Consider the following 17783-nt stretch of genomic DNA (forward strand, 5'->3'; position numbering starts at 1 on the left):
CCCTTTCCCTCCCAGAGCCCCAATATCTCTTTCCCACTCACTCACTCAGCCACCCAGCAGCCAGCCTTCCTTTGGAGGACTCCGCCAGGGGGCGCTTCAGGCGGGAAGGGGGATGAGCTCCCTCCCCACTGGAAGGGGCAAGACCGGAAGTGGGAGTCCCCATGACGTCACCCTGAGGCCCCTCTAGGACTCTGAGCTCTCTGGCTTTAACCCTCATGCTGCCAAGCTGCAGAAGTAATACACTTGGACACCACTTTCACAGCTGTATCCTATTAGGGAATCTTGGGAATTATAGTTTCTGAGGTGTTTAAAACTGACCCAGGGTGGGGTCCTGGGTTTGAGCCCTGGGCTGTGACTCTGGAGGCCAGGGTTTAATTCCCAGATCAGCCATGGAAGCCCACTGGATGTCCTTGGGCAAGTCACACTCTCTCAGCCTCAGAGGAAGGCAATGGCAACCCCCCCTCTGAGGAAACAACTTGGAAGGCACACACCACCAACAACAATTGCATCTGAGGAAAATGACTGCCAACTTCTCTCTTTTAGTTAGTTCCAAAGGTGCTATGAGATCTTTCTTTACATGCTGATTTTACAAGCTGTATCTTTGTATTCAACAAGTGGTTTTCAGCCTGGTCTGTCAGAGAGAGTACCTGAAATGCCTTACCAAACTACAAATCCCATGACACTGTAGCAGTTAAAGCGGTATCGAACTGCTTTAATTCTGCAGTGTGGCTATACCCTAAATGACAGGATTCAAAGATGGTAGTCTGGAAAATGCAAAGGGTTTTTGTAGCACCTTTGTGACTCACTGAAAGAAAGAATTTGGCAGCATGAGCATTCCTAGACTTCAATCTACTTCCTTAGATACAAATAATAATGATAATAATAATAATTATTATTATTCAAAGATATAGCCATGTTAGTCTGTAGCATGTATAAAGATCTTGTAGTACCTTCGAAACTCACTGAAAGAAGTTGGCAGCATGAGCTTTCCTAGACATCAGTCTATTTCCTCAGATGCATATTATTATTATTATTAGTCTACTTCCTTAGATGCATACTGTTATTATTGTCATTATTATTAAAAGGTATAGCGGTGGCTCAAGTGGTTAAGATGTTGACTCTGTTGATTGCAACACTTGAAAGTTGGCTGTCCAAGGCCCGGGTGCCGCATGATGGAATGAGCTCCTATCATTAGTCCCAGCTTCTGCCAACCTAGCAGTTTGAAAGCATGCAAATGCAAGTAGATAGATAGGTACCACTCTGGTGGGAAGGTAAGCAGTGTTCTGTGCAATCGTGCTGGCCACATGATCACAGAGTAGTCTCTGACAACGCTGACTCTTTCGCTTAGTAACTGAGATGAGCACCAACCCCTATGGTCAGACATGGCTTGACAACCTTGTAAACGGATAATACCTTTACCTTTTATAGCCATGTTAGTGGGAAACAGAGTGGTTCCCAATAAACAAAGGGGTTAGTCAAGGCTGCATCCTATCACTCTACTTGTTTAACTTATACGTTGAAAATATCATAAGAAAAGCAGAATTAGAATCAGAAAAAGGAAGAGTGAAGATAGGAGGAAGCAACATTAACAACCTTAGATGTGCGGACAACACCATAATATTAGCAGAAGACATTCAGGAATTGGAACAGTTCATAAGGAAGGTCAAAGATGAAAGTGCAAAGGCAAGTCTGATGCTAAGAAAACAAAAATAATGACCACAGAAGAAATAGACAAATTCAATCTAGACAACGAGGAAATTGAAATAGTTAAATTCCCATAGCTAGGATCAAACATTGACCAGAATGGAGACTGCAATCAAGAAATAAGAAGAGTAGGAATGGGAAAGGCAGCAATGAAAGAACTGGAAAAGATACTGAAGAGCAGACATACAACTGAGCACTAAAGACAAAATCATTCAGGTCATTGTATTCCCAATTACTAGGTACGGATGTGAGAGCTGGACAGTGAAGGAAGGAGACCGAAAGAAAATCAACTCATTTGAAATGTGGTGCTGGAGAAGAGTACTCAGGATCCCATGGACAGCAAGAAGACAAACAAATGGGTTCTTGAACAGATCAGACCAGGGTTCTCCTTGGAAGCAAAGATGATCAAGCTGAGACTATCGTACTTTGGCCACATAATGAGAAAAGAGAGGAAGACCCCAAACTAGATGGATAACCATAGTAAAAAGCCGCCCTGATCATTTCTATGGAAGGGCGGGGTAGAAATAAAATTTATTATTATTATTATTATTATTATTATTATTATTATTAATATCTGGATTATATATGTATATGTGTGTGTGTGTGTGTGTGTGTGTATATATATATATATATATATATATATATATATATATGGGTGTGAGTGTGTGTGTGTGGCAGGGGGGAATCTATACCAGACCTTTCCCTTGTATCTGTAATTTTGAGATAGGTGTCTCTGTACCCAATGTCTGTCATTTTAATCTCCAGGACGCTTGTGGTTCCAGCCGCTCCTCCAATATTCCTTTTTGTTTTTAAACTAAATTTTACTGCAGTTCTAACAACTTTGAATTTACAGAGGGCTTTGTCTTTCTAAAATAAAATAAAAATCCTACATTTTCTCCTTTCTTGTTTTTACTGAGCTTGGGGATGGCATTAAATGAAATATATGATGAATCTGCAAATCATGCATCCCTATCCCATCCCGGTGACAATCTGCAGATATGATTTTTAAACATCTAGTCTTTTCCCTCCTTCTCCTCTCCTCTCCTCTCTACTTTCTGCTTTTTGAAACATCCTGCCTAATAAGAAGGCAACAGATTGTAGCTCTAAGGCTTACTAATTTTGTTCTTTTGGTTGATGGAATAAAGGTACCTTCAGAATATAGATTTTGAAAAATTTTATTCTGACCAAAAACTTATTGTTTTCTTGAAGCAATAGCAATTTTGTTCTAAACACGACACTCCTCTGGTTAATTCTGAAAGCATAAGAGTCTATTAGAGGTACTGTCAGCTCTAAATATGTCTTCTGTTCTCTTGGAAGATCCTTTCTCAGTGATCTTTTTCTCAGTTGGATGATCCTACTGCCTGGGTGCCTTTAGGAGTCTGCCTGGGAAATAGCAGCATTAGCAAAATTCCATCTCTCAGAGGTGCTCTGGATTAGTCACCTAGTCTTTCTGATGGAAAGTGCCACAAGCTCGATTATTGGTTTATTGCTGTGGCTGTTCCCTAACTTTTCCTATGCTGTGCTGGTTCCTTAAAAATCATTTGCATTTTAACCATGTATCTCTTGGATCAGACCAGTCTGACCGCACACCCAGTTCTGTTTACCTGTTGGCCACACTCTCCAGGGCTTTTACATCATGTATATGTGTTCCAGGCAAACACATTTGGTAGAACAAATGGAACATTCAAGTTGATTTACTGATGTAATTGGCTTGCCTTCCCATCAAATGGACTGCCACTTAAAATACTGAGTCAAATGGGTGGCTTGGTGGCCACTGGTTCAGATCCAACAACTCCCTTGCTGTCAGGTTCTTGGGCAGTTTGTCCTTTAGTTTTAACAGTTTTCCATTCTGGGAAAGGGGTATTTTGTGGCTGGTTGAACCCACTACTGCAGCCATTTTGTGACTGAACCCATGATACCTCTTCCACATTCCAGATATTCCCACCACTCCAAACATGCTGGGGACTTTTCCTCCTCTCCCGCACTGTGTGAATTCCAAGGTGAAAGGCAAAGTTTTCACTAGAACGGAAGTTCTTTCCACACTCTAAGCATTTAAAAGGTTTAAATGCATGGGTTTTTTTATGCGCAGTAAGGTTGCTGCTCTGAGAGAAGCTCTTTCCACACTCTGAACATTGATATGGTTTCTCTCCTGTGTGGGTTCTTTGATGATAGGTAAGAGTACTGCTTTGGGTGAAACTCTTTCCACACTCTGTGCATTTATATGGTTTCTCCCCCGTGTGGATTCTTTGATGATCAATAAGAGCACGGCTGCGACTGAAGCTTTCTCCACATTCTGAGCATTCAAATGGTTTTTCCCCTGTGTGGGTCTTTTTATGGTAAGCAAAGTTACTGCTCTGAGCAAAGCTCTTCCCACACACTAAACATTTATATGGTTTCTCCCCAGTGTGGATTCTTTCATGATCAGTAAGGGCACGGCTCCGACTGAAGCTCTTCCCACACTTTGAGCATATATATGGCTTCTCGCCTGTGTGAATTCTGTGATGGTCAGCCAAAGTACTGCGCTGACTGAAACCCTTTCCACACTCTGAACATTTGAATGGTTTCTTCCTCACTGAGGTTTCCTTTCCTGTGTGACTCTCTCCCGGTGCTGGTATTCCATGGAACTCTGCATCTTTATGGAAATTTTTTATCAATGCTTGTTTCACTTCAGTTTTCAGCTGTGTTTCCTCTTCATTTCTGTCCCTTCCATCTCCTGCAGGAATAAAGAGAGGAGACCAATTAGAGTGGAATGGATCTTCAAAACAGAGAACACACGCAGGTAATTAAAATGCGAGTAACAGAACAGGCAGTGAGGAAGCCAGTGCTGTTTGTGTTAAGACAGCCAATGCTGACTGGCCATTAATGCTGACCAGGTTATGGAACTCCTGAAACTCCACATCCATCATCGCTTTCAAGCAGCATCTCTGCTTAAAAAAACTCAAAACAAAAGGGATGAGATAGGAACATCCATGGTGACAGCCAGTAAGAGCAGAAAACACTGGGAAATCAATACCAGAGTCATATGTCGGTATGCTCGATCTGCATATCCAAACACATTTCTAAAGTTTTTGAAGTTATAATGAGAAAAAACAGTCAGTTTATAATGGAATGTGTTTGTACTTTCTTGTGATAATATAAATTAAAAAAAATTAAAACAAAAACAAACAAACACATTTCCACCACAACCTGAACATAAAAAATTGAAGATCACATTTCATATTTCAGAGTCGACACTCTCCCACCCAAGTATTCCCGGTCTTCTACCTTTCACATATATATCAAGAAGTGGGAGATGTTCAGCTAAAGGAAATATCTCCTGGAAAAACTGCATCTGAATATTGCTGTGAAAGGCCTCCCTCCACCAAAATGTAAAGGAGCTACCTGGTGATTTCTTGCCTTCCTTGACAAATGACTCTTCCCTTTTATCCAGCCAAGAGATAGGTTCTATTTGGGGAATCAGAAATCTTTCTGAGAAGAAGGGGGGGGGGGGGGGGAATTACATTGGTGTTTTACTGACACATTTTGGGGTTTAAGTACATTGTGTTATGGGCAGCACCTTCCCACACTCTCCCAAGGTGGAAAAGGGCTAGTCTTTAACACACTAACTGGATGCTACCTATTGCAGTTCCATCAAGGAAAGGCTCTCTTCCTCTGTGAAGGGACTCCACATCTTCCAGCTTTGACAAGGAGGCGAAGTGATGATTCACAGGCAGAGTGTCAAATTTGTTTGCCTGCCTCTGCTCCTTATTTCGTTGTGCTTGGCTGCTTTAAGATATTTTACAAATGAAGTGAATTTCCCTGGTGTAGAGAAGCCAAAAGATGGGGAATTAAGTAAAAAGGGATATTTACTCAGGTGCTGATTTTAGTATCAAAGGCGGCATCTGAAGAACTACATCTTCCCATATGAAGCAGTTGGGGCTCTTTCACTGCCACAGCTGTAACTTCCCTGCTCTAAGATCTTTGGGGGAGGCCTTTCTTTCAATCCCAGCCCATTCCCAGAAATGTTTGGGGGAAACAAGGGAGAGAACCTTCTTGGTGGCTGTTCTCAAGTTTTGAAACTATCGCCTTAAGAGGGTAGAATGACACTCTCCTTGCCCTTTCACTGGCATGTGAAAACTTTATTTTGACAGGCTTTTAGGAAGTGACGGCAACGGGCTTTTAATGGATTGCTGTTTTGCTAATATTTATCCTCTGTTTTCAAATGGCCTCAGAGGGAGAAAATAAGAGGCAGGCATGGCTCTGCCATGCCTAGCCCAGAGGCAGAAGAAATTTGTAAGCCGCTCTAACAGCATTTCTGAAGAGCGAGGTATAAATATAAAAAATAAAACAAAATAATTATTGGGAAAAGGCATGATAAAGAATCAGTAAAACAACAATATAGACCCACCCTAAACTCAATTTAATAGGGCAACGAACTAACACATTTAATAGAGAAAGTATAATATTTATTTATTAGTTGAATAAATATCCACCCATTTAATTTGTCCAAAGTCTTTTTATTATTCTTTCGCACCTTGGAAGCTCTGGTTGATACTACAGTGGGCCCTTGGTATCCGCTGGGCTTTGGTTCCAGGGCACACACAAACACCGCCCCCAGTGGATGCCAAAAGCATATAATGAATCTCTATAGTAACATAGCGTCCCTTATATAAAAGGGCAAAATCAAGGTTTGCTTTTTGGATTTTTAAAAAAATGGAACGTTGGACTTACCTGAGAGACGTCCCTTTACAGCAGAGAAGGTCCGAGCATCCTGATCTTGGGTGGCTCCGCCCACTTGGCTCCTGGTAGGCAGGTAGGGAACAAAAGAGACAAAAGGTATGACCGGGGCCCTGGCCCCCCGCCCTTGCAGGCGGAGCTACCCAGGAACCCCAGTCGATTTTAAGCCGAACGCCCCCTAGGATAATTGAGGTCTAGAGAAACTCGTCTCCCGCCCACCCGCGCCAGTAGGCAGATAGGGTGGGGAGGATGCTCGGACCTTCTCTGCTGTAAAGGGACGTCTCTCAGGTAAGTCCAACGTTCCATTTAGCAGCAGAGAAGGGGCCGAGCATCCTGATCTTGGGATATAAAAAAGCTGACCAGATACTAGGGAGGGCTGGCTGGCGCGGAGGGCGGATCTGACACTATTTGTTGTAACACCCTCCGGCCAAAGGCCGCCTCTGCCGATTGGAAGAGATCGAGCTTATAATGTCTGGTAAAGGTAGACGGGGACTTCCAAGTGGCTGCCCTGCAAATCTCAGCCAGCGGAGCGTTGGTGGATAGGGCCGCTGAAGTAGCTGCGCTCCTTGTCGAGTGAGCGGTGATGTCCCCCGGCGGCTGTAGGTTGAGTGACCTGTAGCACTGGACTATGCACTGCTTGATCCACCTTGCCAAGGTAGACACCGACACTTTTTTGCCCTGAGAGCTAGGTCGAAAGGAGACAAATAGCGCCTCAGACTTCCGAAATGTGGCCGTTCTCTTGAGGTAAACTTTTATGGCCCTGCGAACATCTAGAGTATGCCAACACCTCTCCAAGTCAGTTGTAGGCCAAGGACAGAAGGAGGGGAGGACGATGTCCTGAGTGGCGTGGAAGACGGAGTTGACTTTAGGGATAAAAGTTGGATCCGGTCTCAGGAGAACGGAGTCTGGCCTGATGATTAGCAGTTCCTTGCGGACGGAGAGAGCGCCGATCTCAGACACACGCCTAGCCGATGCCAGTGCTGTCAGCATCAGCGTCTTGAAGGTCAGGAACTTGAGGGCTACTTCCCTCAGCGGCTCGAAAGGCGAGATGGTCAAGGCCTTTAGGACTTGGTGGAGGTCCCATGAAGGAAACCTATGTTTGGTTGGGGGCGCCTTGTTGGCGACCCCCTTTAGCAATCTACGGACATGGGGGTGTTGGGATATCCTGGCCGCCGCCTTATGGGGCAGGATGGAGGTGATGGCTGGCAGTTGTCTCTTGATAGTGTTGGGCCGCAGGCCCTGGAGAAAGCCTTCTTGTAAGAACTGGAGCACCGTCGGAACAGAAACCTTGATGAAGTCTTTGTTCTTGCGCTTGCACCACCTTCTGAACGACCTGAAGGTGTATTCGTAGATCCTATTCGTAGATTGGCGTCTTGATGCGAGGATGGAGTCAACCACTTCTGGGGAGTATCCGTAGCCGCCTAGCATGTGGCGTTCAATTTCCAGGCGTGAAGCCGTAGCCAGGCTGGGTCCGGGTGATGGATCTGTCCTTGAGCGAGGAGGTCCCTCCTTAGTGGAAGGGCGAAGCCTTGCGACGCCATGGCGAGGATCTCTGAGAACCAGGGTCGCCGCGGCCACGCTGGAGCTACCAGGATAACTTGCGATTTGGACCTGCGTATCCTGGCCAGGAGTTTTGTGAGAAGTGGAGTCGGGGGAAATGCATAGAGGAGGCCCGGTGGCCAGGGGTAGTTGAGGGCGTCCATTCCTTCGGCCCCTTCCGTTAGGAATCTGGAGAGGAACCTGGGTGTCTTGGCATTGGCGGGGGAGGCGAACAGGTCTAGGATGGGCTGGCCGAGCCTGTTGACGATGATCTGGAAGGTCTGAGGATGGAGGCTCCACTCTCCTTGATCTATGTCTGTTCTGCTCAGCCAGTCGGCTTTTGAGTTTAGGGATCCTTGAAGGTATTCTGCCTCCAAGGCTATGAGATTGGACTCTGCCCATGTTAGAAGGGATTGAGCCTCGCTCATCAGGGCCCTGGATCTGGTTCCCCCTTGTCGGTTGACATGAGCCTTGGCCGTGGTGTTGTCGGTTCTGATCAGCACTGACCTCTGACGGATCGTCTGCTTGAAGGCGAGGAGAGCGCAGTGAATTGCTCGGAGCTCCAGCCAGTTGATGCTGTGCGTGAGTTCTTCCGGAGTCCACTTGCCCTGGGCCAGCTGTGTTCCGCAGACCGCTCCCCAGCCCCGAAGGCTGGCATCCGTGGTGATTTGGACACTCGGGGCCCCCCAAATTAGGCGGCCTTGGTGAACCGCATCGGACATCCACCAGCGAAACGACTCCCTTGCTTCGCTGGAGAGCTGTATCGTCTTGTGTCTTTTGAGGGCAATGGCCCGTTGGTGTGGCAGAAGGAGCCATTGCAGAGGTCTCGAGTGGAATCTCGCCCAGGGAAGGCACTGGATAGCTGCTATCATGAGACCCTGGAGGCGAGCCAAGAGCTGAAGGCTGGGGCGCCTGGAGGTCAGGGCCTTTGAGATGGCCTCCTGAATGGACTGGATCCGATCTGGAGGTAGGCGCACCGTCCCTGCCTGGGTGTCTATTATGGCTCCCAGATGGTGGATCTGCTGGTTCGGGAGCAGCGAGCTCTTCTCTAGGTTGAGGAGAAAACCATGATCCTGCAGAGACCTGAGAATGCAGGTGACGTCTTGAGTCCCCTGTCGCCTGGAGGACGACCGAATCAGAAGGTCGTCGAGGTAGGGATAGACGTGTAATCGCTGGTTCCTCCACCTGGCAACCAGCGCCACCATGGTTTTGGTGAACACCCTGGGGGAAGAGGCTAGCCCAAAGGGGAGAGCTCTGTACTGATAATGGCGTTTGCCATATCTGAACCTGAGGAATCTTCTTGAGGAAGGGTGCACCAAAATGTGTAGGTAAGCATCTTGAAGGTCCAGTGACGAGAGAAAGTCTCCTGGTTGTAGACCGTCTAGGATGGACTTGAGAGTCTCCATTCTGAACTTTTTCTTCAGGACGAATCGGTTGACCCCCCTGAGATTCAAGATGGCTCTCCAGGATCCGTTTTTCTTGGGAACCAGGAAGAAGGTGGAATAGCAACCTAGTCCCCTCTCTCGTCTTGGAACGGGTTCGATGGCCTTGATGTCTAGCAGGCGCTTGATGGCCTCCAGCAGGAGGAGGTGCTTGCTGGGATCGGCTGATCTGGGAGATGGTATGAACTTGTCTGGGGGCGTACGGTGGAACGTTATCCTGTAGCCCTGTCGAATGGTATCCAGGACCCATTTGTCCGAGGTGGATGTCTCCCAGATGTGGCTGAACCCCTGCAGCCTGCCCCCTACTGGGGGGGCGCCGTCATTGGGGGTTATTCTTGCGGGGCTGCTTGGATCCCGCTCCCTCCTTGGAGGAGAAAGAGGGTTTTGTCTGTTTGTTAGACCTTGAGTCTCCCCAATTTGATCTGTTGGGTCTGGACTCCCTGGCTCGAAAGGAGTTGGAGGAAGAGGGGTAGGAGGGTTGGGAGCGAAAGGAAGAGCGGCTTTTGTATTGCCTCTTATCGTCTCTTTTTCTGGAGGTGGGAAGGGCTTTTTTCTTGTCCTTGCCTTCTACTAGCACTGGCTCTAAGGATTCCCCGAACAACTTAGACCCGAGGAAAGGGGTGAAAGCTAAGTTCTGCTTGGATTTTGAATCCACATTCCAGCTCTTAAGCCAGAACTGCCTGCGGACTGCCACGGCCGCTGCCTGGGCTCTAGCGCACTGTTGGATGGTGTCGAGGGTGCCGTCGGCCGCGAAGGCTGCCGCCCTGGCAATTTTGTTAACGGTTTGTTTGACCCTGGTATCTGGGTTGGGTAGAATGTCCAGGAGTTGACGGGACCACTGGAGGCTGGCTCGCATCACCATTGAGACGGTGGTCGCAGCCCTAATGGCAATGGACAGGGCCTCATGGGCCTTTTTGAGTGCTCCTTCGGCCCTACGGTCCTCTGGATTTCTGAGGGTGTCCTCACCATCCCTGCTGAACACTGCTGATGAGACGAGCGCCGACACAGGGGCATCCACGGATGGGACCCTGAGCCTGTCCATGACGGCTGGCTGAAGTACATAGTACTTGCGGGTAATGCCGTGGTTGGATCTGGCCGAGGCTGGTTTTGCCCATTCGTCTCTAATAATCTGCATGATGTTGAGTGGGCATGGGATTTGTTGGACTGGGGAGATCGGCACTGGGAACAAATCCTCGCTCATTTTAGGGAGGTCTGAGTCTGGGGAAGGGGTGGCCTGGTCTGTAGGAGTGGTAAGGCCTAAGGTTTTGGTAGTCTTTTTTATCAGTGGCGCATAGTCCTCCTGTTTAAACAGGCGAGAGGACAATTGGGGGTCTAACTTGGTGTCCCCTTCATCATGTGACAGCTCGCCCTCCTCTGCCTCAGAGGCTGAGAGGTTGTGAGTGTCCTCCGAGATTTCGTCCTCGGAGGACAGTGCAGCGCGAGGCCGCTTACGAGTAGAGGCCCTGTCATGTCGGATGCGCTTGGCTGGAGGGAGGAAAGAGCGCTCCGAACCCGAGGAGGAGCCTGAAGACCCTTCATCCTCCCCTTCTGAGTCAGCGGCCCCTGAGTGGCTTAAAGGAGTCTGGTTGGGGGAGGGTGTGCCTCTGGCCGGGGGCCCCCGTTTTCTGGTAGCCTTGTGTCCCTGTCCCTCCCTGGCCTGGCCTGGGGCCTGGGACTGGCTTATTGTGGCGGGGACCTCCCCTATCCCCCCGGAGCGGGCCCTTGCCGGCGCGGTGGCGCCTGATCCCAGCGCCGCGCGATTGGGGTGACTGTGGGCATTGGCTTCTGGCCGCCCAAGATGGCGGCGCCCATGGGCGTCCGCGTGGCCAAGATGGCGGCGCCCATGGTTTGCCGCATGGCCAAGATGGCGGCGCCCATGGGCGGCCGCATGGCGCCGCTGGGGCACTTCCGGGTCGTCCGGAAGTGGGCGGAGCGCCGCCCGGCCAAGATGGCGCCCGCCATGGGCTCCCTGGTCGTCGATGGCCTGGGGTAAGCCCGGGGTCATCCCCCACCCCCCCGGAAAGGAGCCGCTGGGGAAGAAGGGCTGAGGGAGCATGGATCCCGGCCACATCAATAGCGGCCCGCGCCCCGGGAAAGTAGCCCCCCAAGGCGCCGCGCTGGGCTCGCGGCTGTGCAGGCCGGCGCCTTCGCTCCCTCCCTGGGCTGCCCCGGTGGAGGAGGAAGCTTCCTGGTCGAGGAAGGCCCTGAACCACCTCACCAACTGTGGCGGCGGGGGGGAGTTACTCACGTCCTCCTCGCCGGTGTTGTTAAGAGAGGGCTCTCCCTCTTCAGACCAGCCATGGGTCGTCTGGGAGTCCCTTGAGCCTGCAGCGGAAGGGAGGGCTTCCTCCGGCCGCTGCGGGCGCGCTTCCACGTCCAGGGGCGCCGCTGGTGATGCCGCTCGGCGAGCAGCCGGCAAAGCCGGGGCTGGCCCGGGCAAAGTGGAAGCAAGCTCTCCTGTGGCTCTGGTCTCCCTGTCGGCCGCCATGTCCGTCAAAAGGGGGGGGGGGGGGGGAGGGGAGGCGGCAAGGGCAAAGGTAGCAGTAGGAGAAAGGCTTTTTTTTTTTTTTTTGGTGAGGAGAGAGGGAAGGAAGAAGAGGAGAGAGTGGAGAAAAGGGAGCCAGGCGAGTCCAGGGAGCTAGCGATGAGCTTCTGGAGATGGATGGGAAAACAAAAAACAAACGTCCTACCAGGTGCGAGGCAGGAAGAAGACTGGGGTTCCTGGGTAGCTCCGCCTGCAAGGGCGGGGGGCCAGGGCCCCGGTCATACCTTTTGTCTCTTTTGTTCCCTACCTGCCTACCAGGAGCCAAGTGGGCGGAGCCACCCAAGATCAGGATGCTCGGCCCCTTCTCTGCTGCTAAAAGAATATTTTCAAGTCGTGGATGATTTGAGTCCATGGAAATGGAGGGCCAACTGTATTTCTTTACAAGTGTGGTTCATAATGAAAGAAAATGGCAATGAATGTGGGCCTCCAAATCTTCTGGAGCTGCTCAGTCTTGGTCTACAGTGGTCTCTTAATGATGATGAAAAGTATCTCTGGCAACATTACAATATGGAGAGCTCTCAAGGTCTAAGATGGACACAGAGAGGACCTTACCTAGAGAGGCCACAATCCCACGATTCTCCTCCATGACATCCTTGTGTAATGCTCTCTGGCCTGCATCCAGCAGCACCCATTCCTCCTCTGTGAAACACACAGCCACCTCTTCAAAGGTCACCAGACCCTGGAGGGAAAAATGAAGAAGAAAATGTTTTTTCAGTATAGGTAGTAGCCATGCACACAGACAATCAAAGTGAGATAGCTGTGAATTTTCCTACAAATTTCAAAACTTCCCCAATAGTTATTAAAGATCTACACTAAAGATTATGCGTTTGTGCCATTTTTGTGATATTTGGGGTGATTTCAGGTATTCCCATCTTTTTATATTAGAGGATCTGGGCTTTTTAAAGATATCCTGGGAAGTCATAAAAAGAGCCCTACTGTATAGAAGTCTGCTGTGCAGCCATTGGAACCCCTGGATCATTTATTGAGGTTGAATGATGGGAGATGCAGTACACGCCAAAGCACAGCAGGAGAGAAGGATGCTGGAAATGGCTTGCTGACAAGTTGTTATTGTGTGCATTCAAGTCGTTTCTGACTTAAGGCAAATCTATCATGGGATTTTCTTGGCAAAAATTGTCCAGAACAGGTTTGTCATTGCCTGCCCCTGAGGCTGAGATCCTGTGACTTGCCCAAGGTCACCCAGTGGATTTAATGGCTAAACGGGGAATCGAACCCTGTCCTTCAGCACTGTAGTCCAGCATTCAAACCACTACACCACACTGGCTCTATTTGCAGACAAGACAGTTCCATAAAACCTTCCCTCTCTCTCAGTTGCCTCACAGCAAAAGCAAATCTGTTGGTCTGCAACAGATGAAGTGATACAAAGCACTCCCTTCACTTCGATGAAACACCAGTTTCTGGCTTCCTTAGCCTTGATCTGCTTGTATTTCTGGGCTTTGCAAACTTCAAGGGCTGGTGCCTGAGTGTGTTTCCCCCTCTTCTTGGCTATGGTGACTAGCACTGCTGGGAGATGCAGTCCAAGAGCATCTGCAAGTCTGCATGATCTGTACCACTGCTCTACAACTCTTTCTACTATGCACTGTAGCAGCTTATGAAGGGCAGTTGTTAAGACAGTGCCTGCCCTCAGGCTTACAGTTTACATAATACCCACTCCCTTAACAACTGCCTTTCATAAACTGCTCCTATCACCTGAGGTAGAAAAAGGACTGTTTTCTTGTCTTTATGGAACACCAGAGGAGGCAAAATAATCTTCCTTGTTGATGGTTTCTCCTATTTTTATTGTTTTGTAGTTGTTGGGGTTTCGTTTGTTTTTTTGGTTAGTTCCTTATAAACTGGGAAAAACAAAGAGGTTCCTCACAGCTCTGGCTTCTGTAGTTCTATTAGAAACAACAATAACAAACAGACAAGATTTTGAAAAGTAAATTCAGTTAGTCATTTTTTTTTCAAAATCTTGTACTTTTAATACATCAGACATGATACTTTTATGCCAAGCCAAGTTATATACAATGCATTTTTTTATTCCTAAAGTAACAAAGTGCCTTTCCATTGGTTAAGGAAGCTAATATTGCATTGTTTTTCCATTTTTCCAAAGATTTCCAGTATCCTCCCTGAAAAAACAACAACCATTATTTCCCTGCCTTCAAATTTTGGTATAAATTTTGTGTCTCTACACCCTGCTCAAAAAGCCTTGATCGGAAGACTCCTCAGATCCTGGCAGCTCCAAACTCTCTCACCTGCTCTCTCCACAGTGGCAAGAAAATAGTTAGGCCCTGCTCTGGGAAGTCAGACCACTCATTTCCTCTGAGGGAGGATCTGTCTCCACAAGGAAGGGTAGCTCTCCATTTACCTCTCACATGCTGCTGCCTGAGACAGGTGCTAAAGCCTAGCTTGTTCGCTTTGGAAAACAGGCTGCTGCACAAGACAGATATTGATGGGATCTAACAGGACTGCTAAAACATTCTTATCTTTTTAGACATAGGACATCCACTTTGCCTCCCCACCCCAAATCTCTTCCTCCTACTCCTACCTGATCTGGCTGGACTGCAGAGGTTTCAACTCCAACAGGAAACTGCATGGAAGGAAGAACCAGGATCTTTTCACTACCTGTCAAGATAAAGAGAAGGTGTGTAGGTACTTTGGATTAGCTGGAGTAGAGAGGCCCTTGGTCTAATCCACAGGGTTTTTCTTTGGTTTAGATTTCTTCCCTTGTTAGGCTCAAGGAGAACACTAAAGCAGCCCAGAAATTTGAGGCCTACATCACAGAGTGTGACCAAGTCAGAAGGGGAATGGTGACCCTATTAGTCCTTACCCAACAAGGTGGTGGCTCCTTTATCCGTCTGCACAATCCACCTCAATGGTTCCTTTGGTCTGGTGTCCAGGGGGGTCTTCTCTTCCTGAGGGACTTCAGCAGCCATTTTACCTAGCATTACAGCCTCCTGAAAGAGGAATGGAGATCAGCAGCAAGGAAAGGGTCATAAGGAAAGGAAGGGCCAGTTTTGAGATCTTCCCGTAGTCTGGTCTGCTTCTAAACTAGGGATGGGAACTATTGTCCCTCCAGGTGTTGCTAAACTACAACTCGCAGCAACCCTAGCCAACACATTCAGAACAGTCGGAGTTGCAGTTAGACAATTTCTTGGGGGCCACATAATCGCATCCCATTGCAAAATTATTCTGCATCGTATTCCCAGACTGGCCCTCAGTCAGCCAATCAGAAATAAATATTTATTGTTCTGATCAGACCCTTAGTCTTTTTGAGATTAGGGCACAAAGAAGCGAGAATTAGACAGCAACACAGGAACTCTTATAAATATCTGGGTATTCCCAGCTCAGCCTTAAATCCACTGGGTGACCTTGGGCAAGTCACATGCTTACAGCCTCAGCAGAAGGCAATCACAAACCTCCTCTCAACGAATCTTGCCAAGAAAACCCCATGATAGGTTTGTTTAGGGTCACCATAAGTTAGAAATGACTTGAAGGCAGACAACGACATGTTGATAAGTGAACAAAATGGGCAGAAACTGATATTGGTTGCAATCCAGTATGGCTCATCATAGCATAGTAGGTCTGTATGCAGACCTCTGCTAGGCTGAACCATATACTACTATCCGTACTGAACAGCCTTTGAAACAGCACCACCACCACCACCATCACCACCATTCCTTGCTTCATGGAGAATGAGCAGGGTCACAGAAGCATTGGCTATATCCCCATAGCCAGAGGCAAACAATTACAGCAGGGCTGAGATTGCTGGCAGATCTTGGCACTGATGTAATCATTTTGCATCTGGCTATGGGGAGATGCTTCTGGGATCCTGCCCACTACCTACGAAGCAGGAAATGGCTGGACAGGGGTTTCAGAGGCTGCTCTGTAAGTCTGGATCAGGGGCTTTGGGCACTGTGGAAGGATGAAGAGAATACCTACCATTGCAGCACCCAAAAAAGAACATGCACATGTGTAAGGGAAGCTTGCTTGTGTTCATGTCCCTGAGAGGATGCTAGCCATTATGTTATAGCAAGGGCAACAGGCTGTCATAAAGATAATCTTCTTCTTCCTTTGTTTAATTCATTAGATGTACATTTATTCTTGCACTTTTAAAAGGCAAGGTTAAAAACTCATATTTCTTTAGGGAATGGTAATATGGATAACTGTTTTCCACCTCTTCATTTAAAAATTAGTGTCATCGAGCTAAGAGGGATTTAGGGCTAGCTTCAAATTCCCCTTGATGAGCTGGGTGGGACATCTCTTCTGGGATATTATTGTATGATACAGCAGGTAGTGGTGAAGTTTAGGGTATCACCTTCTCCTCCTCCTGCTTCTTCTTCTCCTCTGCCTGGCTCAGGAGGAATCCTTCTGCCAGGGCCACAGCCTGGGAACTAGTCTCTGCTCCACACTCTCTCACCCAGCTCTCCATCTCTGGGGGAAGGACAGCCAGGAACTGCTCCAGGAGCACCAGGTCCAGGATCTGTATCTTGTTGTGCCTTTCTGGCTTCAGCCACTGGTGGCAGAGATCGTAGAGCTGGCTGCAAACTTTCCTTGGCCCCTCAGCCTCTTGGTAGCAGAACTTCCTGAAGTGCTGACGCTGGACCTCTGAGCTGCCAGGGTCCTTGCTTGGGTTTCTCTGCACTCTTCTAACCCACAGAGCTTCACCACCTCCTCTTCTTTCTGCTTCATGACCAGGGAACAATTGCTCCTCCATCTTGGCTCTGTGGACTGTCTCAGCTTCTAAGAAGCTTCAAAGGAGCTGCTGCCACTTTTTTATGCCAACAGTAGGAGGACTGGAGAAGGAGAAATAACACAGACATCTATTTTACGCAATGGGTGATCTGGGATTATAACTGGGGCTTCTCCCTGTAAGAAAGATCACACCAAGACTTCTTAGACACAGGGGAGGAGGTGGGAGTGGCAACTAATATCTCCCATAATAGGAAGTGGTAAATCCACTTTGTGTTCTAAGTCCAAAGCACACTGCAGAAATAATCCAGTTTGGGACTGCTTTAACTACCCTGGCTCACTGCTAGGGAATCCTGGGAATTGTAGTTTATTGTGGCCCCATAGCTCTCTGATAGAGAAGGCTAAATGTCTCCCAAAACTACAGTTCCCAGAATTCCAGCACTGAGCCAGCTTAGTTAAAGCAGTCTCAAACTGGAATATTTCTGCAGTGTGTTTTGGACCCTAATCTGAATTTCAAAGGAACTAGCTAAGGTACAGGTCCATCACTGTGAATGGCTCCTTTACAGAGACCGGGTCCACACCGGCCAGAATACTATGGAAGCAGCCCAGAGTATTCTGGCCCTCAAGTTGTCCCAACATCCCCCTGTTACCTTGGGCACTCTATTGAGACACTGGGCAGCTGTTTGCATACATGTCCTGGTGTGGCACCTGCCACTGCCATGGGTTGCTTGCTCTGAGCAAAGTGCCCAGTGTTGATCACCTATGGCAGCAGCAGCAGGCAGCACAGTGAGATGCATTGTAAATAAGCTAAATTGACTTAAATGTATGCATTAAATTAAATTAAATTGATCTAAATTTTAATTGTATGCCTTTGATTAAATAAATTAAATTGATTTAAATTTAATTTTATGCCTATGATTAAATAAATTAATTCTATTTACATTTAACTTTAATTTAATGCCTTTGATTAAATGCATTATAGATTTAAATTTAAAAATATTTTTATGCCTTTGATTAAATAGATTTAAATTTCAATTTAATCTTATGCCTTTGATTAAATACATTAAATTGATTTAAATTTGAATTTAAATTTAATGCCTTTGATTAAATAAATTAAACTGATTTACATTTAAATTTAATTTAGTACC

At 47.7% G+C, this 17783-nt stretch overlaps 1 protein-coding gene across 1 annotated transcript in view; it reads right to left on the reverse strand.

The window, feature by feature from the left end:
• LOC149320676 (uncharacterized) overlaps positions 1-16858 on the reverse strand; it is a 29359-nt gene extending 12501 nt beyond the window's left edge. The window contains exons 1-5 of the mRNA XM_089500134.1: positions 16262-16858; positions 14774-14900; positions 14492-14568; positions 12499-12625; positions 3459-4417 (exon numbers count right to left, since the gene is read on the reverse strand). Of these exons, the coding sequence (XP_089356260.1) occupies positions 3459-4417; positions 12499-12625; positions 14492-14568; positions 14774-14900; positions 16262-16660 (1689 nt within the window). The 5' untranslated portion in view covers positions 16661-16858. The remainder of the gene's footprint in view (positions 1-3458; positions 4418-12498; positions 12626-14491; positions 14569-14773; positions 14901-16261) is intronic.
• Between the last annotated feature and the right edge of the window lie 925 nt (positions 16859-17783).

The sequence above is a fragment of the Sceloporus occidentalis genome, unplaced genomic scaffold (assembly GCF_023333645.1).
Source record: "Sceloporus occidentalis isolate IW3139 unplaced genomic scaffold, rSceOcc1.0.p SCAF_1, whole genome shotgun sequence".
NCBI lineage: Eukaryota > Metazoa > Chordata > Lepidosauria > Squamata > Phrynosomatidae > Sceloporus > Sceloporus occidentalis.